Raw genomic sequence first — 12,171 nt, 5'->3', positions numbered from 1 at the left:
ATTTCTCAACAATTATTTCTATTGCAGTAGCCCTTTCATATGCACAGGAATAGAGAATCCTACTTTGTTTACATAACCGTCAGCTCCTCTTCCAACAGATCCCTTCAGATGTAAGCCCCACAGAGAAATCCCTTCAAAAAGAAAGAAGAATCATACATGACTGCAATCAGATCACCTTTTGTCACTAAGACATTACCAATGCAGAACAGACTTGGTGACAGAAACAAACTGCCCAGATGCAACCATCATGCAGAAGGCACAAACGTTACACTGCCCCACAATATCCATGCTCAGAGTAATATAATTTCTTGAATGACTTGGACTACCTGGTAAACGTTGCTGGTACACCTTCAAGAGACCTGGGGGCAATGAATTGAATTGATCTCTTCAAAAACATAAAAAAAACAGATCTGGGTAGTTTCTGGTAACATTACATCTCCAAAAAGTATCCATATATAATAAATTGAAATATTTCTCAACAATGATTTCTACCGCAGTAGCCCTTTCATATGCACAGGAATAGAGATTCCTACTTTGTTCACATAACCATCAGCTCCTCTTGGCTATCTCAGTCTCCTTTATTTATCTATCAGAAAAGAATAATTCTACTCATAGCAGTACTTTATCTGGTTCCTGTGTTAGATAGCAGAAAGATTAAATTACTCACACCTACTTTCCACAAAGTTTAATCATATACTGCACAAATGTCATATCCATTAAAAAGCTCTTGTATTCATCTCCAAATCAAGACCATCTTCCTTGATCTTAATCTCCATCTTTTCCTGAGATACTAAAAAGTTATATGAACTTGCCTTTTTATCATTTTCCTCTCTATCAGATTCTTCTGTGGCTTCTCCCTGAGAGCAAGACATGGTGCATGTGGATGATGCATATCTCTCAAGATTACTGGACATGCCTAAAGCACCATAGGATTCAGTGTTGTGAAACAAAATTTTTAACACTTTCATGGCCACAGTAATTCTTATTGCATTTGCTCAAAATTGAATCAATTTTCACATGGCTCTTCAGGTGAGAGGATTCAGAAAATGATTATTTGCAGTGGTCACATTTATAAAGCTCAATGTCAGAGCATTTCTGCATTTCAGAAAATTATCAGATGCATTTGTCTGAGTGTATCTAGTATCTGCTTATTCTTTCACAGGGCCTGAAAGTTACATTTCCCTTATTTTCACTCTGAAACAGTTCACATATGAATTCAGGAAGTGTCCACATTATGCCACGGTTAGGAATGGCAGTACCCGTGGAAGATTATATGCTCCAAAAATTCAAGTATAAGGCCTAGCACTGAGAAATGGAATGATAAAGGAAGATATTTTGAATATGTAAACATGGATTAAACACTTTATTCAATAGATATAAAACAACCCAACTTATGATGTTCTTTAACCCCAAATAATCTGATTAGATGGCCCTTCTCATTTGGACACCCAGGGCCACCACACCTTTGCACTTCCCCTCCCCTTCATGCCACTGTTTAGGAGGGTACCCCATGACCCTAGAGAACATCATGGGGAGGGTGTCATCAAAAACCTGAGGGATGTTGGCAGAAATTATGAATGGAATTGCCTGGTGACCTAAGGCCACTCATTGTGAAAATGAACCCATTGACAATGCCAGGTTTGTAAATGAAGTGCATAAAATAATAATGACAGTAGTGATACTGAAATTATAGTAATAATAGTTTTAATTAGGTATTAACCATGAAATGAAAGGGTTTCCATATATGTAAACATATGATACTTATTTTTATTCAAAAGCCCCATGTTCACCACTTCAGTACGATGATGCCTACATAGGCATCAAGGCATGCGTGAATACACAAGGATGCCAGCATCAGCATCTTTAGTATATATTTTTTTGTAGTACATGAGTTACCCCCTGGATTCTATGAACTGGTTTGATCATGTTTTCTGTGTTTATTGGTCAGAGTAAAAGAGAATGAGTAATACAGCAGTGACTTTATATATAATGCAAAAAGTGTGATGTAAATTACATATGGCAGCCAATGCTGTGTGCGAAAAATTTGAGTCATACTGAAGTGGTTAATCACACAAGTTCAGCCAATTTGAAAAAAAAAAGCATTACATTAGAGCCGAGACATTCTCAGTATAGTAGGTAGGGAGCAGCTGCCAGTTGTTATCTTTCCTTGTGTTTCAAGATAGATGAACTACAGATAGAATTGATAGAGAAAATCTGAGACCATTCAGAAGCCCAAAAATGGGCAGCAGAGTAACGACTCTCTGAGGTATTGATGTAAGATCACCCGATTACTTGCCTGGAAATGAAAACGAGTCACTTTGTTGTCACAAATTTCCCCATTCAAAGAACCTGGGCAATGTCTGTAGAGGGTTTTTTGAAGACTGGAGTATGAGAGGCATGTGACCTTGCTACAAACTCACTCACTGCCAGGCAGCACATAAACTGCCACAGATAGCAACATTTTTAACCTGCTTGGCCAGATTATCCCTAAATAAATATACCATAGTTACAAGTGTATGATAATATTCAGTGCTTTCAGTCTGAGAAGGATGTTTTACTTTATCCTAAGAGTTACTGTAGTAAAAATGGATTTTCAATTTATCTTCTGTTTGATGTAATATGACCCTACATTAAGTGAAAGGTTGTGTCCACCACTCCTGTTAACAGGGTGTGGTCTCAGACAAGGGTAAAGGAATTAGTAGAAACAACTTTACAGAATTGTGAATTTTACTTTTTGAAAGCTTGACAAGCATACATTTTAATACAAATCCACTATTTTTTAGTACAATTGAGGGTATCCCCTTCTCCACCAAAATGGTGGTTTATGGCTAAATAGAATTACCACATAGCAACAAGATAATGTTATGTGCGCTTTGGTTTCAAAGGAGTTGGATCAAAAGAAGCTGCCAAATGAGTACAGCAGCTAGAATGAGGGGCAAGTATTCTCTGGTGTGGAATAGATTAGAATGACCTGAACCCTTTCCTCACCAGAGGCACTCCACAGTATTAAACTGAATAGCCTAGTGGTAGACAATATAAAAGGTTGATGTTTGGGTATTGGAGGCATTAATTAAAGTTTTAATTAAAAAAAAAAAATCCTCTTCACTTCTCACTTCAAGATTTCAATCATCCCTCTTCAAAAATACAAAACCATATTTACTTGAAAAACTTTAGGTCTTTGGCTATTAGATTTAAATGAAAATTCACATCAGGACTATTCTTGCATATTTCTAGGAAACCTAAATCATGAAAAAATATCAACACTGGTTCTTGTTGCAGTAACCATTTGCCCATAACAAGAGCACTTAACCATTCTTTACTCACGCGACCATACCAGTCAATGTCATGTTCCTCTAATTTGACTTACATTACTTTTAATACAAGCTATCTGGAAACAATGATGTGTACAAGAAAGTGGTCCTCTGAGACATCTGAGAGAATCATCTCCCTGCTGTCTGTCTTCAAAACTTGTCAAAAACCATCATCTCCAATGAGGAACTGACACTCAGTCCTTAGATGCCCAGGATCTCTATTACTTTTGATTGCATTTCCATCATCTCTTCATACACCATGAATTATCACTTGGTGAGTGCTGTCCTACTACTATAACTGACATAGAAACAGATCTACACCAATATAACACAAAAAATTGTCCAACTTTTCTTCTTAGAGAGTTCTTCAGGAGGGCCCAAGAACAGCTTCCAACTGCTGGGTTTACTGTCTATGAAACTTACTACTTAACATACTATCATTGTAAGTTATTAGAAAAGAATAACCCACTCTTATCAGTGCTTAATCATTATGATCACCGCATCTGGGTTCCATATTCAATAGCTGAAAGAGAAATTACTTGTGTATATATTCACTTCCTTCAAAGGTTTATTTCAAACTGCAGCATTGCCACATTAGTCATCATTCCATTCCTCTTACTCAACTACTGAAGCCTTCTCCAAATCAAGATTACATTCTTCAGTTTTAAAGCCCATCCTTTCTTGAGATATTGAAAGACCATACGAATTTACTATCTTATCTGGTTCCTCCTTAACTTCTTCCTGAGGATAGTATATAGTGCACACGGGTGATATATGTCCTAAAAGATTACTGGACATACTTGAAGCACCATTGGATTTGATTTCATGTGAATCAAAGTTGTCAGCATCTTCTAGATCATTGCAACCCTTATCATGCATTGTGCTTAAAATTTTGTGTGTCTTCACATGACTACTTAGCTCAGAAGACTGGGAAAATGAAGACTGACAATGGTCACATTTATACGTCTTGTCATTTGTGTGTATTTTCATATGCCGCTTCAAATGACTCAAGCGGGTAAATTTGGCCTGACAAACTGTACATTTGAAAGGCTTTTCACCTGTGTGAGTCTTGATGTGACGCTGCATGTGGCTGGACTGGGCAAACGAAGCCGGACAAAAGGTGCACTTGTAAGGCTTCTCGCTGGTGTGGGTCCTCATGTGGATGGTTAAATTACCCGACTGAGAAAAGGAAGTCTGACAAACGGAGCATCGATAAGGCTTTTCACCGGTGTGAGTCTTGATGTGACGCTGCAAGTGACTCGACTGCGAGAACGACGCCTGACAAATTGTGCATTTATACGGTTTCTCGCTCGTGTGAACCCTCATGTGAATCTTTAAATTGCTCGACTCTGAAAACGAAGACTGACACACTGTACATTTGTGAGGCTTTTCGCCGGTATGAGTCTTGATGTGATTCTGCAGGTGACTTCCGTGGGAAAAGGAAGCCTGACAGAGCGTACATTTGTAAGGCTTTTCGCCTGTATGTGTCCTCATGTGGCCCTTCAAGCCCCCCGAGAGGGAAAAGGAAGCATGACAGAGCGTACATTTGTAGGGCTTTTCGCCCGTGTGGGTCCTCATGTGTCCCTTCAAGCCGCACGACTGCGAGAAGGAAGCCTGGCATACGGTACACTTGTAGGGCCTCTCTCCCGTGTGTGTCCTGACGTGTCTCCGCAGAGCACCGGGGTGAGTAAACGAAGTCTCGCAAAGACCACATTTGTGAGGCCTTTCGCCTGTGTGCGTGTTAACATGAACTTTCAAATCAGAAGAGTAGGAAAATGAGGCAGAACATAACCCACATTTGTAAGTATTCTTGTTAGGTGTTTTCTTCACATGCATCTTAGGAGAAGCAGATTCGGTGTCTTCCATGGCTATTACCTTCATGTCATCATCCTCTTGTGTCTTGACATCTATACTTAAAACTTCTCTCTTAATAGGTGACTCCAGGATGCTGTCGTGGACCTACAAGATGAAATGCTTATTACATCAATTGTATACTTACTTAAGAATTCTCTCAGAGTACTATTCATAATATCAGCAATAAGGAACTGTATAACAAAAAAAGGGTGTCCTTTGACTGAATGAGGTGTCCCTGATGGTGGCCAAAATAATCCTGTCAATCATAAGTGTAAGGAGTCATGTTTGTGTTTCATCTACTACTTGGAGTTTGATCCCAAGTTATATGTGTTCTGATTCTCTTTCATAATACTTGACTGTTTGTAATTTGTTACTGCCCACTGACGCCTGGCATAGATATACCTGTACTTATGATTTTGAGACATGCCGACCCCATGTAAACATGGTCAAGATTAAAGCTAAGAAACAAACTGCCTTGTTTGGAAATTACCCCGCCATAACAATAAGGACACTTGAAAGTTACCGGGTAATCAAACTTATATTAGGTTTCTTTCAAATAGGAATACAGTGATTAACAAATTGCCTCCTTGGTCATTACTGATTAACTGACCACTCATTACCTAAAATGTAGTTATGCACTGTGATATGAAAATATTGTACTTATAGGTAATGAAATATTCAAAAAATAATTATGAAGCTACTTCTTGAAAACATGACAGAATTAGGCCAATTTTATCATGACTTCTTTTCTCTATTGTCACTGATCTATGTTAGTCAAAAGCATGACCTTCTGTGTATATCATATTCTTGCATTTGTTTAGTTGTGGGTTTGCACCCAGCATCACTCATCTCTGATTCACAACAGTGACTGTTATCTGCCCCAAAAATCAAAGTGCACAAGGCAAAGCTGATGGCTTCAGCTGCAGGTATGCATCTGGAAGAGGCTCCTCACCTTATTTGTCTATGATTTAATCAACATGTTACTTTAATACAAACATGTGTAGTCTTTGTAGTTACCAATCAATCCACTGACCCAGGTCTCTACTGCAGGAGACCCACAACTTCCATGTAACCAATAACAGCCATCAATTTGGTACTGAAATCACTCAAGGAAGACAAATTGTGTTGCTGTCTGGGTAATACAAGAATGGGGAAGTGGTGGATGTGTTCTGAATGTGGTGACAGCAGCATCTAGGGCAATTTGATTCTGTGCTGTATTGTGTTTCAAAGCTGGCTGGTGGCTCAATCGCAGTCATGCCAGTGTGGTTCTTGTTTTGTGTGGTTGTAAAAAAAACACGTAAAGTTCAGATGCTATTGCATTTAATGATTACCTGGCTTTCAAACTCTCACTGTGACAGCATTCAAATTACTACCAACCCCAACAACATTCTGCAAAGCATTCTTAATCATAATGGGGATGAAACATATAAAAAGAATTTGCCTGGATATGACAAATAATGCAGCAAATATTCTCAATCTTGCATCCAAGAACTTCCCAATTACCTGCTGATAAACATGTTCAACCACCTCATTGAGTGATTCACTGACTGTGTTTTTAACAAAAAATAAATAAATAAGTAAATAAATAAATAAGTAAATAAAGATACATTGACAAAAAGGAGGAAAAAATCTATAATATCTAGGGTTTACCATAGGCAATAACTAGGTCTAGGGGCATAGTGGGAAGTGGGTTGCTGTGCCATGTTGAAATGGGTAACAACAAAAATAATGGTGATTTACAATGACTTACAAGGTACAAAACAATGAGTTGTACTTCCACTCATGGGAAATCAAAAATTATGTTGGTAAAGCCAGGTTTATCTAGTGGGTTTTACTAGATGAATCAGGATGAATCAAATTCTCATGCACAGCATCAGCTCCCATATGTATGATTCATCACACTACTCACATTCTCTTTTACTTTGAATAATAATAAACACAAAACATGATCAACTCATGTACGACTATAAAAACATATATATATATATAAAATCAAGATGCCGATGCTGGTATCCTTGTCCATCGTGCCTCATGATGCCTACATAGGTATACCAAAGTGGTTAATGTAATGCATATAAAACTGATTCTGATTTCATGTACAAATGTTTACATCTTTGCTTCCCTCACACACACAACACACACACACACACACACACACACAAAGAAATATGTTGGGAAGAAATGACTGTAAAGGGTGGAGAAGACATATGGAGCAGTATACTACTCAATGTGATCATTGAATACACAATGACTCAGTGGATAAAGGAAAATACCAGATACAGAAACAATGAGGAACCTTCAAGACTGGATTTAATACTTATGTCAGAACCTGAAATTGTAGACAGAATAGATTACAAAACACCAATAGGAAAGAGTGACCATGTACTAATAGAATTTGAACTAAAAGAGCAAACAGACCTAAGAAGAAATGAGAAACATAGAATAGGATGACCAATGTACAACAAAATGAATTTTAAGAACTTTAAAAAATTCTTTAGTAATGCAAACTGGGAAAAATTCCTAAATGAAGAAACAGGGATGGAAGAGAAATGGAATATACTAAAAGAAATTTATAATGTGGGTGTGAACAAATATGTACCACAACAAAAGCAAGAAAGCATATATAAAGAACTGGTACAACAAAAAATGTAGTGAAGCTAAGGATAAAAAAGACAAAGCCTGGAAAAATGGAAAAAAGACAAAAAATGAGCAAATGGCAAACATACATCAAACTAAGAAATAATCATAAATAATCATGTAAAAATATACAGAGAAGAAAAGAGAAATTATGAAAAAGAAATAACAGAAAAATGCAAGGAACAACTTAAACTATTTTACAGATATGTGAATGGTAAACTAAAAAACAAATAAGAAATAGAAAAGCTGCACCAAGGAAGTCATGAATATACAGAACAAGAAATAGCAGAAAATCATGAGCAACCACTTCAAATTGGTATTCACAACTGAGAACAAACCTAACTATGAGGGAATAGAGACAGAAATACCTCCCAATGAAGGGAATAACTGTAACAAAGAAGGAAATCAGTGACCAAATAAAAAACCTTGATGCCAGAAAATCGCATGGTCCGGATGGAATTGCAAATTGGATAGTGAAAGAATATGTAGAAGAGTTAACAGATAAAATACACACTATAATCAAATGCTCGCTCAAAGAAGGAAAGGTACCACAAGACTGGAAAAATGCAAACATTGTACCAATATATGAAGGAGGAAACAAGGAAAATCCAACTAACTACAAACTGGTCTCCCTAACAATCACAGTAGCAAAAATATGTGAAAAAGTGATCAAAAGTAGATGGGTTAAACACCTGGAAGAAAAATCTATACTAAACCCAAATTAATTTGGATTTAGACAAGTAAGATCATGTACAACAAACCTGATCTGCTTCTACTTGAGACTAATAGATATAATACAAGGGAGGGATGGATGGACAGACTGTGCCTATCTAGACCTACTAAAGGCATTTGACAAAGTACCACACAAGAAATTAATAAGAAAATTAGAATCAATAGGTGGTATTGCAGGTAGATTATTAGAATGGATGGAAGACTTCCTGACTGGGAGAAAAATGAGGGTACTGTAGTAATTAGAGACAAATACTCGAAGTGGGAAGAAATGATAAGTGGTGTTCCACAGGAGTCGGTGCTGGCTCCAATCATGTTTGCCATATATATGACATGGATGAAGTTGAATGTTATATGAATTTCTTCACAGATGATGTAAAAATATTAAAGTAAGAACAGAAGAAGCCTGTGATTCATTACAATCAGACCTGGACAAAATCTGGAAATGGATTCAAAAGTGGGAAATGAACTTCAATATCAAGAAATGTAACATAATGGAGTTTGGAAAAAGTAAAAACAGAATTTAAAAATATACATAAAATTGGTGGAAAAAAAAAAAAAATGCACTCAGAAGGGGACCTTGGAGCAATAATCAGCAAAGACATGACACTGGATAAACATATAAACAAAATAGTCAGAGAATCCTTCAACCTATTAAGGTCAATGAAAGTGGCATTTGACTATTTGGATGAAGAAATGATTAAGAAAATATCAGTTACATTGATTAGACCAAAACTGGAGTACGCAGCAACACTATGGACACCCAGTACTAAAAAGAATATGAGGAAATTAGAAAGAATACAGAGAGTAACGAAAAAGGTGGCACCAGCTCTTTCCAAATTAACATACGAACAAAGATTATCCAAATTGGAACTACCAACACTGGAGCAGAGAAGAGAAAGAGGTGACCTACTTACCATCTTTAGAATTATGAAAGGGATGGAAATCCTTGATAGGAATGATTTAATAAAAAATGACAATGGAAAAACAAGAGGTCATGCAAAGAAACTTAAAAAGGATAACTATAGAAGACATCTGAAAAAAAAAATCCCACATAGAGTGCTGGATATCTGGAATAACTTAGATAAAGAAACAGTGTGTGCAAATATTATTCATGATTTTAAGAAAAAACTTGATGCTGAAAGATACAAAGACGGGTCACCACAAGCATAGCTCCCTTTCCCGTGTAATACAACTAGGTACAACTAGGTAAATACATACTCAATTATGATTAAAAAAATATGTTACACTAATAAGACCAAAACTGGAGTATGCTGCAACACTATGGACACCCAGTACTAAAAAGAATATAAAGAAATTAGAAAGAATACAGAGAGCAACGATAAAGATGACACCAACACTCTTCAAATTAACATGCGAACAAAGATTGTCCAAGTTGGAACTACCAACTCTGGAACAAAGAAGAGAAAGAGGAGATTACTGACTATTTATAGAATCATGAAAGGAATGGAAATCCTAGATAGAAAAGATTTATCATAGTGGAACAACAGAAAAACAAGAGGACATGAAAAAAAAACTGAAAAAGGATAATTATAGAAGAGATCTGAAAAAGAATAGCTTCCCACACAGAGTGGTGGATACCTGGAATAAATAAGATAAAGAAACAGTGTGTGCAAGTACTATTCCAGATTTTAAGAAAAAACTTGATGCTGAAAGATATAAAGATGGGGCACCATGAACATAGCTCCCTTCCCGTATAATACAAATAGGTAAATACACTCAATTAGGAGGTTCAGTGATCCTCAGTAGGGATAGGTTCAAGGGGTATGCAGTGACCCCATGCCATCACACTTTTAAATATCAGGTTAAGCTAGAAATCTGTAATGTCTCCTGAGAATAGGGAATGGTCAATTTTTCAACTCTGGTCAATCTAGTTGTTGCCGTATACAAAGTACCAACAGAGAACTAGTCTGGCAGCAGACATTAGTTACACAGTGTGAAACCATCACATGAGAAACATAGAACACCTATCACGACAGTTGCACATTAGACACATAACAGGCAATACCAATGAACCTACTAACTCATCAGAACAGACCAGAACCAACCAGAGGTCGGATATAGCATAAATATGAAGTTTGAAATGTTATTTGATCAATATCTACGTTACACAAAATATTATCATTGTGTTCCCTTCAACCCGAACCTATGTGTGCTGCTGATTCCTGAGGGGAAAGGATTGATCAATTGATTGCAATTGAGAAAGCTCTCCCCTACGACTGAAATGATAAAAAATGTACCAACTGGGGGCTACTCCCCGAGTAAAATTCAATTAGTTTAGGTTACAACAACAATAAAAATAGTTTATGTTCTGAATTAACAGTTATGGTATCCAACAATCTAAAGAATATTAGAAAATAAATATAAATTATAAAAACTTATTTCCAATAGAAACAAAGGTCAAATTCATTTCAATAAAAAATAACAGAGAAAGTATATTTTTTCCAACAATGCTATGAAGTCTTACATGATCCAAATATAATCTAAAACAACCTAATATCTACCAAACACCATTAGTCTATTACCCCTAATTATCTAAAACAAAACCTATTCTCATCATACTCTAAATAAAAAGATACATTTCAGCATCAGAGAGAGCATTCTGATAATCTATGATTCAGTGCTTTTAAAGGTTGTAACAATATATGTTTGTTACAAATATTTATTGAAAAGTTGATGTAAGCTGTCAACACATACGTCATCTACCATAATTCCTTCAAGAATGCAAGACGTTACCCATTTACGCGTTTAGATAATTAATTCTAACTTCATTTTCATGATCGATACAATAATTTATTACTTGAACAAGTGTGTGCACTTACTTTGATCTCCATCTCCACAATAATTATTGTCAAAGTAGGCGAGTTTGATTATTAGGATTGGAATCTCATTAAATTCCTACAACAGCCTCTTCCTTGCTCTAGTAGTTCTTTATATGGTTGTTATACACGCAGGCTTGGTGGCTCCATACTTAAGGAAATAGTGTTGACATTAATCAATATACTTTTCTTGCAGGGTCATTTTGATTAGGTCTCCTTGATTTTAGCAATAGCCGCCAAGCCAATTGTACTGTTTACACAAGAATAGGAATTATTTGTAACAGGTCCTTTCCCTGAGTTCGAATCTTTTGCCCGACTTTATAACCTCCACATGAACCTAATTTTAATAGGATCTAACTCTTTTTATGCTATATACAAATATAAAAACCGTGTAAAATTTCTTAATAACCACAAAGTTAAAATGATGCAGGAAAATATGACGACACCCGTAATGCAGTAAAAAGAAGCCAGGTGTCCGGATTCGGAAAAAGGGACCCGTTGTGAAAGAATTTGTACTTTGTATTGTTTATTGTATTGGCCGAGCCAAAGTCATTCAATCCAGGTGAATAAGCCTATAAACAAAAACAATGTTACGAGTATTATGTCGTCTGCATGAAACATATTGGAAGAAAAAAATTGGTAAAGAAAAAAATAGTGATAATAGTGGAACGAGTGATTGATTAAAATTGTTTGAAACACATCAGTTACAATTACCCAAAACTCGATAAAACAGTGACATTCTCAGACGAATTAGGAAGCGATAAATAAAAGCAAAAAGCCTACTATTATGATCATTGTAT

At 36.3% G+C, this 12,171-nt stretch overlaps 1 protein-coding gene across 1 annotated transcript; it reads right to left on the bottom strand.

Annotated features, from left to right (window-relative positions):
* Nucleotides 1-2,603: 2,603 nt before the first annotated feature.
* On the bottom strand, nt 2,604-11,621 carry LOC143031172 (uncharacterized). Its single transcript, XM_076194699.1, has 2 exons — nt 11,375-11,621; nt 2,604-5,270 (listed from the first exon to the last, which is right to left on the bottom strand). The coding sequence occupies exons 1-2, from the start codon at nt 11,384-11,386 to the stop codon at nt 3,927-3,929; spliced, it is 1,356 nt and encodes a 451-aa protein (XP_076050814.1). The 5' UTR covers nt 11,387-11,621; the 3' UTR covers nt 2,604-3,926.
* Nucleotides 11,622-12,171: the final 550 nt, after the last annotated feature.

Source organism: Oratosquilla oratoria, chromosome 12 (assembly GCF_046742065.1).
Source record: "Oratosquilla oratoria isolate Oo_2021 chromosome 12, ASM4674206v1, whole genome shotgun sequence".
In the NCBI taxonomy this organism is placed as follows: domain Eukaryota; kingdom Metazoa; phylum Arthropoda; class Malacostraca; order Stomatopoda; family Squillidae; genus Oratosquilla; species Oratosquilla oratoria.
This window is presented reverse-complemented; position numbering and strand designations above follow the sequence as displayed.